The sequence below is a fragment of the Tenrec ecaudatus genome, chromosome 1, assembly GCF_050624435.1.
Source record: "Tenrec ecaudatus isolate mTenEca1 chromosome 1, mTenEca1.hap1, whole genome shotgun sequence".
Taxonomy (NCBI): domain Eukaryota; kingdom Metazoa; phylum Chordata; class Mammalia; order Afrosoricida; family Tenrecidae; genus Tenrec; species Tenrec ecaudatus.
In genome coordinates this window covers 56,211,751-56,220,793 of record NC_134530.1, presented here as the reverse complement: position 1 = coordinate 56,220,793, position 9,043 = coordinate 56,211,751, and the positions used below count along the sequence as shown (strand labels likewise).

Sequence of the window (9,043 nt, the reverse complement as noted above, 5' to 3'; positions counted from 1 at the left end):
CAGTGGGGTTGGGCAGACAGCAGCTGTAGGGAGAGGAAGCAGAGAGAGAAGAAAGCAGGGAAAGGTGCCCTGGAGTTCCTGGCTCCTACCCCAAATAAGGCGGGGGGCTGCTGAGGCTCACCCCAGGACAAGGTATGTGGCTGAGGAAACAGATGGGGTGAGGGTGTCTGTCAGCAGAGGCAGGACAAACTAGGGGCTACTGAGGGGCTGGGGGCTGGGCAGAGAGAGTCCACTGCTCCAGGGGAACTCAATCGCCCTTCCAGGCTCGCCCCTTCCAAAGTGGCCCCCAAGGCCCTCGGTGGGTGATAGCCATAGAAGGACCCTGGGCTGATACCAGGAGATGAGATGAAGGCTCCCTGGAGGCTCTTGACTCGCTGGGGGCATTTGCACCAGGCGCTCCCTCCCATCTCTGCACTCAGCATTTTACTCTGGGGGGGAAGGAAGGATCAGCTCTTCCAGGAGCTTCTGGAAGACCAGCAGCAAGGCCTTAAGCCCAAAGGAAAACCCTGTGGGCAGTGACATTGTCAGACCATGGTGTGTGCTGGGGACTCATCTGGAAAGATGGACACTCTCGACATCAGGACAGCCCTGGCTCAGGCTTCTCTCCACAGACTTGTCCCTCTGACAGGGACCTGAGGCCGTCTCACCAGGGAAAGGGTGGTGGGTGAGGATCAGAGAAACCAGAAAAGGTCTGGATCGGGCAAGAAGGTGTGTGGGGACAGAGGCAGCCACAGTGGCCAGCATGCAGGTGTTCCCAGAGTCCTGAGGGGTGATGTAAGCACCCTATTACCTGTGCTTGCCCCCCCACCCCCCAGGTCTGCAGAACCCCTTGCTCACAGCACTCGGCCTGGCTGGAATGAGGTGTGGACAGCAGGTGGTTGAGGGAGGCCCCAGAACTTGCTCTCAGGAGAGACTGTTCTAGACAGTTCTGAAACTGGAGAGGAACTAACCAAAAAGCCAAAGCAAACTCACTTTCATGGATTCAGTGCTGACACACCGTGATCCCACCTGGCGGGGTAGCACTGCCCCTCTGGGTTTTGGAGACTGTACCTCTTTAGGTGAGTAGACAGCCCCATCTTCCTCCCACGGAGCATCTGGGGGGTTCCAACTGCAGACTTGGGGATCACAGCCCAAATCAGAACCATTACGCCACCAGGGTTCCTGGGGAGGAGCTGTCACCGGCAAATTCTAGCATCTCAGGGCTCTCAGAGAGGGTTAGGTGCAAGCTGGTTCGAAGTCAGTCAAGCATAACCTTGGGAGTGGGCTTGACCCAAGTTCAAATCCTGCCTCGGTGTTGTTCCCTGAGCTGGTCTAGCAACCCCAGCAAGCTGCAGTCTCTTGCTGTGCATACTGCAGGCGGCCAAGGGGCCTTTATGGGGCTGCGGTGACAAAGGGTCATCATGCAAATGAGGCCTTAGCAGGGTGTCTGACACCTCTCAGTCTCATGCGCATAAAACTGAGGCTCAAAGAGAGGAAAGGACTGGCCTGGTCACCCCACTACACCCTGCAGTGAGTCAGGGCACCCTCATCTCAGCCCCATGGTGAACAGTGATTGAGCACCCACTGTGCGCACCCCACCCAGCACCTACTTAGCATCTGATAGTGGTAAACTAGGGCCCTGCCACCACGACCTGGAGTCAGGGGAAGAGGGAGAGGTGGGTCGCCCCCCAGATTGAGGGCGGGCAGGTCAGCTCTGAGGAGCAGGCCAAGGTGCTGGGGGGGGGGGTGTCGCAGACCTGAAGACTAGGAAGTGGTTGGGCGGTTGGGGTGCCTGCACAGGCGACTGGTGGGGAGAGCCACCAGCCCGCAAAGTCCCCTTCTGGCCCGGACCACGGACATTGGGGGCGGGGGGGTCGCCCTCTGCCCCTCACCCCGCCCCGCGCCTCTCCCCGCAGCGGGGGCGCCCCGCCCCCCGGGCGCCCGACGTGGACGCTGCCGCCGCCGTAGCCGCGCGGGAGTCGCTGTCCGCGGAGCCGACATGCAGGCGGCGCGGGGCGGCGCGGGGCGGCCGCGCCGGGCGGGCCGCGGGCTGGAGCGCGAGCGCGATCGGCCGCCGGGCGCCGGAGCCGCGTCCCCCTGCGCCGCCCCGGGCCGGCGGGCTGGAGGAGCCGCCATGCGCCCCGGGCCGCCGCGCGCCTGGCCGCCCCACGCCCGCGCCGCGCTCCGCCTGTGGCTGGGCTGCGTCTGCTGTGCGCTGGTGCAGGCGGGTAAGGGGGCCCGGGGGCAGGGGCTGCGGGCGGGCGGGGCGCCGGGGCAGGCTCCTCCAGCCCAGGCACCTGGAGTCCACAGTCCCCTGACCCTCTCCCTGGGGACCCCTGTCTGGCCCCCGGCACTGTTCCCTAACCCAGAGCTCCAGCGTCTTCCCCACCTTCGTGACCCCGGACTCGTCCTTCAACCTCCCAACCCCTTCCCAGCATCTCAGCCACCCCCTCCCTCCGTTTGCTAGGGTTTGGTCGCAAGACTTTTGCCTCGGGGCCACTAGCTGCCTTTTCTGAGCCAGGGAGCAGCCGAGGACATCTCCCACCCCCACTGCCACCCTAGCCTCCCTCTCCTGTCCTAAAGACCTCTCCAAGCTCTGTACTCTGCAGGACAGGGTTGGAGCCCCCCCAGGCCCAGTGCAGTGTGTGGGCAGCCTCTGTGAGGGGGATGGGACCTGGCTCCCCAGGGCGGACACAGCGGGGTACAGTTGGGCCCCTGGGCCTGGTGGGTGCCCCCGGGGCCTGGTCCCCCTCCCCCACCTCTCCCTGCTGCCCCCCTCTGCCCTTCCTGCTGCTGCCTCACTCCTCTCTACCCATTGCTCTCTCTTCTGCTTGGGCCACTCCACCGTCTCTGCTGCCGCTCCTGGTGGGCCTCCACCTGTCTGTGTCCCTCCGTTTCTGTCATCGCCCTGTCTGGCTCTGTCTCACCCCAGGGTTCAGACTGAGCTCCTTGGTCCCTGGCCCAGGGGTGAAGGGGTGCTGCTTGGCCCCAGGCCTTCCTGGGGAACACCCACCCTTTGGGAGTAGGGGCTTATGTGACACCACCCCCCTACCTAGGAGGCTCTTCGTGCCTGGCCTCCATCATGCTCCCTCTATCCCTCTAACTCCCCTCTCTACTGATCTCCGCACCCCCCCCCCCCATTCAGAAGGCTCTACCCTGGCCTCTTGGCTCCACTGGGCAGCCCACAGCTCAGTGACCCGGTCGTTCCTGCCTCCTTCCCACCCAGCTCCACCTCTCGGGGCTCAGGGGATCTGGAGAGGCTGGTGCGGGCCCTTCCACAGCCTCAATCGGACAGGCCACCAGGCTCCTGGCTCCCTCTGTTGCTCCTCAAGCCTGTGCCCCTGCTGAGCTCACCCCAGCCCGACTCCTCTCCCCCTCCCGGTCTTTCTCCTTCCCTCAAGGTCACGCCGTGGCTATCGTTCTGTAGAAAGAACACTGGTCTGGGAGTCGTTTTGACCGTTTTTCATTAGCCCCTGCACCCCCAATCACCCATGCCTCCCCTCTACCTGTCCCCCACCTCTTCCTGCCCCTTCACTCTATACAGCCCTGGCCCAGGCCCATCAGGATTTGCCTTGGACCCTGGGTGGGTCCAGCTCATGGACAGCAGGGGCTTCCCTTGGGGCCCAGGGAGCTTGGGGGACTCAGCTTGGCTCTTTACGCCACTCTGGAACTGGCATCCATGCCTCCGGCCCTGTGAGCCTTTGATTTCTTTGCCTCACTTCTCACCCCCTCCCTGCACCCCCTCCCTGAAGTAGGTTCCCTTCTGTCCATCCTGCCGCATGAGACAGTGGAACTGGGCCTTGTGACGGAAGGCGCTCAGGCTCAGGTGCTTCCCCGCCCCCTCCCGATCCACCCCCCTGCCCCCAGAAAGCCCCTCGGCCCCAGTGAATGTCACTGTCAGGCACCTCAAGGCCAACTCGGCAGTGGTGAGCTGGGATGTCCTGGAGGATGAAGTTGTCATCGGATTTGCTATCTCTCAGCAGGTAACCCTCAAGGGTCCTTGGGCAGGAGACCACGTGGAGGTAGAGACAGGCGAGAGACAGGAGGGAAGAGAAGGGGGACTTCAGATGAAGCCCACACTCACTGCCAGAGCGGCCTGCTGACTCACAGTGAGCCAGTCTGTGGGCTTCGGGGGCTGTAACTGTCTCCGGATGTAGAAAGCCTTGACTTTCTCCTGGGGGCCAGCGGGTGGTTTTGAACTGCTGAGTATGACGATTGCGGCCCAATACGCAAACCTCTACACCAGTTGGGCTCTTTGAGGAGGAAGGAAGGACAGAAAGTTGCACATGTGGCTTGAAATTGGGTCTCCAGAGGACCACCAGGGAGCGGCCTTGGGAGGGTTGGCTCAGACCACAGAAATTCCGTCTCGGGGCCAGACAGAGCTGAGTGTAGGACCAGGCTCCAGGTGTCTGTAGATGTATATGCCGTAGGCACCCTCCCTGCCCTGCAGGGAGCAAGAATAAGCCATGGGCTGTCAGGGGTGTGAGAGTCAAGGATCCAGGGTGGGTGGCCGAGCCTGCCATCGCTGCTGGCCCCGTGGGGAGAGCGGGCCTTGGGGACTGGGCCCTGTGAACGGTGGGCCCGGACTCCCGGCTTTTGCAGAAGAAGGACGTGCGGATGCTGCGCTTCATCCAGGAGGTAAACACCACCACTCGCTCCTGTGCCCTCTGGGACCTGGAGGAGGACACCGAGTACATCGTGCACGTGCAGGCCATCTCCATCCAGGGCCAGAGCCCGGCCAGCGAGCCGGTGCTCTTCAAGACGCCGCGGGAGGCCGAGAAGATGGCCTCCAAGAACAAAGGCAGGTCCCGGCCGGTCACGAAGGGAGGAGGGTGGGCAGGCCCAGAGCAGGCGGGTGGCTTGAAGATGGCACTATGCCCACCTCCCAAGCAGAACTCGAGGGAGAAAGGGTTCATTCTAATCCCCCGGGGGCAATGGGCACACGGGGTTGAACGCACCACCTCACTCAGGTCCTGACCACAGCCACCCAGCAGCTAGTGGTCGTTGGTGGGTCTCTGGACATTAGGTGCGTGGGCAGCTATAAGCGCTTGAGTGCCTGCGGGGAGGACAGGGGCTGAGGGCTAGTGTCTGTCCCCACAGATGAGGTGACCATGAAGGAGATGGGGCGCAACCAGCAGCTGCGGACGGGCGAGGTGCTCATCATCGTGGTGGTCCTGTTCATGTGGGCAGGTGAGTCTCCTTTCTATTCCCCCTGGGCCAGGCGGGCCCCTTCTCTCACAGAAGCCAAGGGCAAGGTGCCCTCGACCTGAGACACGAGATCGGAAGTCTCGGACGTCCTGCCTAGGACTGGGCACCTCTCTCACGTCCCCGACACGCCCCGCCTTCAAAATCCGGAAGCCTGCTGGTCGCTGCTCCGTGGGCTGTGGGAGCACTTGTTCCTCCCACGCCCTCAGCAAGGGGCCCAGCTCAGGGAGAGGGCCGTGCTCAACTCTTTTGCCTTCTGGCCAAGGCTGCAGCCTCAGCGGGGGCGCTGTGCCTCAAGGGACTTAAGGCCTCAGCAGCTCAGTGCCTCACCTCAAGCTGGGGATCCCTCCTGAATTAACCAGCTCCAGAGATGACCTCTGGGTCTCCCAGCCCCTCCGTGAGAATGGCCCTCCTGCTCGGAGCTCCCGAGGCTTAAGACCCAGTTCCATTCTTCATTTCTGCACCAGTTCTCTCCCAGGCTGTAGGGCTACCAAGTGTGACTAAGGAGAGGCCTGTGCCTATGGAAGCCCAGGCCCCGGCTGACAATACTTCATGGGGTGGAGGCTCTCAGAGCAGCATGTACAGGAACAGCGGATGTTGTTGGGTCCCGTGCAGTGGACGCCAACTCATAGTGACCCTACGTACCATGCTCCTCCTCGCCACGTTTAAGCCTGCTCTCGCCGCATGGTGCCAGTTAATATTGTGCAGCTCTTTAAAGGCCTGCCCCTTTTCACTGACCCTCCGCTTTTCCAAGTTTAATGTCCTTTCCCAGGGACCGATGTCTCCTGATAGCAGGTCAACTGGTCAATCTATGGTGGCTTGCATGTTGCCGCAAGCTGTGTCACTGGCATTTTAAACACCAACGTGGTCATCGCGGTCAAGCGGTTTCCGCAGAGCTTCCACAGCAAGAACAGACTAGGACGTAGGGCGAGACGGTGCACTTCGGGAAAATGGACCGCTGAGCACCTAATGAAGAGCAGAAACAGAGGAGAGGAGACCCCTTCTGGGGCGGGGGAGAAAGGGAAGAGAGCAAGTCATGCGGGCCCGGGGCTCTGCTGGAGGTCAACAGGCAACCCAACTCGTGTTCTGGGCATTGTGTGGTCCAGGGCAGCAACAGGCTGAGAGAGAAGATGGGACGCGGAAGAGTGGAGGAAGTAGGTTGTAAAGGAGTCTGGGATGCCTTCCATTGGTTTTGAACTTTGTATGTGGTTTGGGTGGACATCTGTACATGACCTTCCCACTGGGCAATCTGTACACATCTTGTTCCACGTCATGACTCGCCACCCCTGTGCTGCAGTCCTCCCCGGGCCCCTATTGCTATGCCCTGCTTCCCGCCCCTGCCTGCCTTTTGAACTTTGTTTGTCACTAAATGCTGCCCGTGTGGTTGACTGTTCTGAGAAGCACGGTCCTCACGGGTGTGGACTGGCTGACAGGTGATCTCTGGAGTGAGTTCGGTTCCAGGTTTAAAGGTCTAAGGAGCCCTGGTGGCAGCACAGTTACGTACTGGCTGCTAACTGCAAGATCAGCAGTTCAGAACCACCAGCCGCTCCTCGGGAGAAAGGCGGGGCTGCCCACTCCAGCAGAGTCTCAGAAACCCACAGGGGCAGTGCGACCTTGTCTTGTAGGGCTGCCATGAATCAGGATCTGTTTACTTTTGGTCAAAATCTATCAGGCACGTGCAGTATCAGTCTGACAAAAACCAGGAAAGGAGCTCTGTGCCCCGTGATTGGTCAGTCAACTGCCTCAGAGCCCTGGGATGAGGACAGTAGGTCCCCGAGAGGTTGTTGAGGAATTGAGGTGGACCATGCCAGGGCCTGGCTTCTGCTCAACAAATGTTCTTTGTGTTTGTTCCCCTCCCCCCCCAAAGGAAGGGGGTGCTGACAGAGATGGAGGGAGGGAGGCTCAGCCAGCATCCCCAGCAAGTGCTGGTGGGAGACACTGGCCAGACAAGGACTCGGGCTGTCCGTTGGACTGCTCCTCCTGTGCCCGCCCCCCCAGGTGTCATCGCCCTTTTCTGCCGCCAGTATGACATTATCAAGGACAACGAACCCAACAACAACAAGGAAAAAGCCAAGGGCCCGTCAGAGACCAGCACCCCTGAGCACCAGGGTGGAGGTCTTCTCCGCAGCAAGGTGAGGGCGGCGAGGGCGGGTCCCAGCTGTGCCCTGCTCATTCCTGGACTGCAGAGGAGGTGCAGCTCAGGGCCTGGCACAGCAAGAGCCCAACCGAGCCAAGCTGGGTCTCGGCCTGTGTGACCAGGAGACGCTGCAAATGGATTCTGGATCCTTTCCTGCTGTCTGGTGCCAGAAGTGGTTAAAAAAAAAAAATCAGGGCAGCGGGCGGAGCGCTTGGCTGGGTGTGGGGAAACCGGGGTCGGTCGGTCAGGGCCCTGGGCTCATTTCTGTTCCTGCTGGGCGGTGTGGCTTTCAGTGGGTGCTTTACCTCTCTGTGCTTTCGGTGAAACAGATATGAAAGCCTATTCAGTGCTTGCTCTGAGCTACTCAGAAGACAGACAGTAGGGAATGTGAGAGGATCTCCTGGCTCGGACGAGGATTATCCAACAAGCACCCAGCCCTCTCTACATCTCCTCTTCCCTCCGTCTCCACGCACCCTCTGGGTGCCTGTCCTCTCTCTCGCGGTCTCTCTTCCTGGCACATGGTCCTGAAGCCTCCTGTTAGCTTCCATCTCCAGAAGCCCCTCCACACCGGCAGTGGCTGAGGCTGCACTCAGAGGCAGATCTGCAGGATGGAGAACCAGCCCGAGGGATGGCTCAGCTGGGGGCCCTCAGGGGCCCAAAGGCTGGGTTTGAGAAGGCAGAGGGACACGCCAGGCAGACAGGGTCTCTTTCCTTCTACGAGGGGGCAAGGGCTTGGCCTTCAGGCGGCAGCCCTGCTGGTTTTCTTCCTCCTCCTGTCCTCTACCTAGTTCCAACCTTGCAAGAAGTCGATTCAATTAGCCCTGGCCGCTTCTCTCATTTCTCCCCCTCCCAGTTTCCAAGCCAGCCCTCGGCGAGCAGCATCCAAGCGTGACTGCCTGTCTGCAGGGAGAAGGATTGCATTTTTCTTCTCTGCCGGGCTGCAGAGGAGGGAGGACTGCGGCGTGGGGAGGAGGCACAGCTGGCCAGCTGCTTGGTTCTTTCTCTTCCCCTGGTCTCGTCTGGAAAAGGAGGCTGAACTCAAAACCCAAATTCTGCAAAAAATAACAAGCCACAAAATGAAAAGGCCTGGCCCCACTCTAGAGCGGGCAAAGCTGCCCGAGACACGGCCTTCTGCCTCCTCGCTGCTCCTGGTCCGGCTTTCTCTTTGAGAAAATGCACAAAGCTCCTGGGAGAGGCCACGCGCCCACCAGCGGGATGACAAGGCACATCAGGGAAGTTGTGGGGCTACCTGCCTGCCTGCCTGGTATGTCAGGCTGCCACCAAGCCTTTTCTGGATCCAGCCATCAAGGACTTGTGGTGGGATGCACAATTTTGAGTTTAAGATGGTTATTTCTTTTGGAAAACGAAATTGGAGTTTCTACTCCAGCGGGCAAGAGGGGTTCTCCGAGGACTGAGTTGGTCACTTGAACCCAGTTGTCTTCTTTGGCCCTTGCTTTGACTGGGTCTAAGAAGAAGAGAAAAGTGGGAGGCATCGGTCCCATTTCTTTAGGAAACCTCTTGTAGACTGTTTGTCCTGCTGGCTTGTCCATGCCCAGCATCCTGGGGGCTGCTAGACCACCCCCACTGGTGGGCAGGCCTGAGCCATTCACCACAGATTGGTAGAGCAGTCCGGGCTAGCACCCCTGGCCCCTGGGGTCTCCATATTCTGCCATCTCATCCAGGGCTCTGTAAAAGTTACCCAGGGTCCTCATGTCCTTCCTC

General features: G+C 60.6%; 1 protein-coding gene across 1 annotated transcript; it reads left to right on the top strand.

Moving 5' to 3' along the window:
* The first annotated feature begins 1,978 nt into the window (after nt 1-1,978).
* Nucleotides 1,979-8,715, top strand: FNDC5 (fibronectin type III domain containing 5). The gene is made up of 6 exons (XM_075539009.1): nt 1,979-2,207; nt 3,847-3,962; nt 4,582-4,780; nt 5,080-5,169; nt 7,183-7,316; nt 8,175-8,715. The coding sequence occupies exons 1-6, from the start codon at nt 1,979-1,981 to the stop codon at nt 8,211-8,213; spliced, it is 807 nt and encodes a 268-aa protein (XP_075395124.1). The 3' UTR covers nt 8,214-8,715.
* The last annotated feature ends 328 nt before the right edge of the window (nt 8,716-9,043 follow it).

Excerpts from the sequence above, each read along its gene's own strand:
- FNDC5 (XM_075539009.1), top strand. The coding sequence starts at position 1,979 with ATGCAGGCGGCGCGGGGCGGCGCGGGGCGGCCGCGCCGGGCGGGCCGC. Across the intron at positions 3,963-4,581 it reads GATTTGCTATCTCTCAGCAG|AAGAAGGACGTGCGGATGCT; the intron begins GTAACCCTCAAG and ends CGGCTTTTGCAG. Across the intron at positions 4,781-5,079 it reads GATGGCCTCCAAGAACAAAG|ATGAGGTGACCATGAAGGAG; the intron begins GCAGGTCCCGGC and ends CTGTCCCCACAG.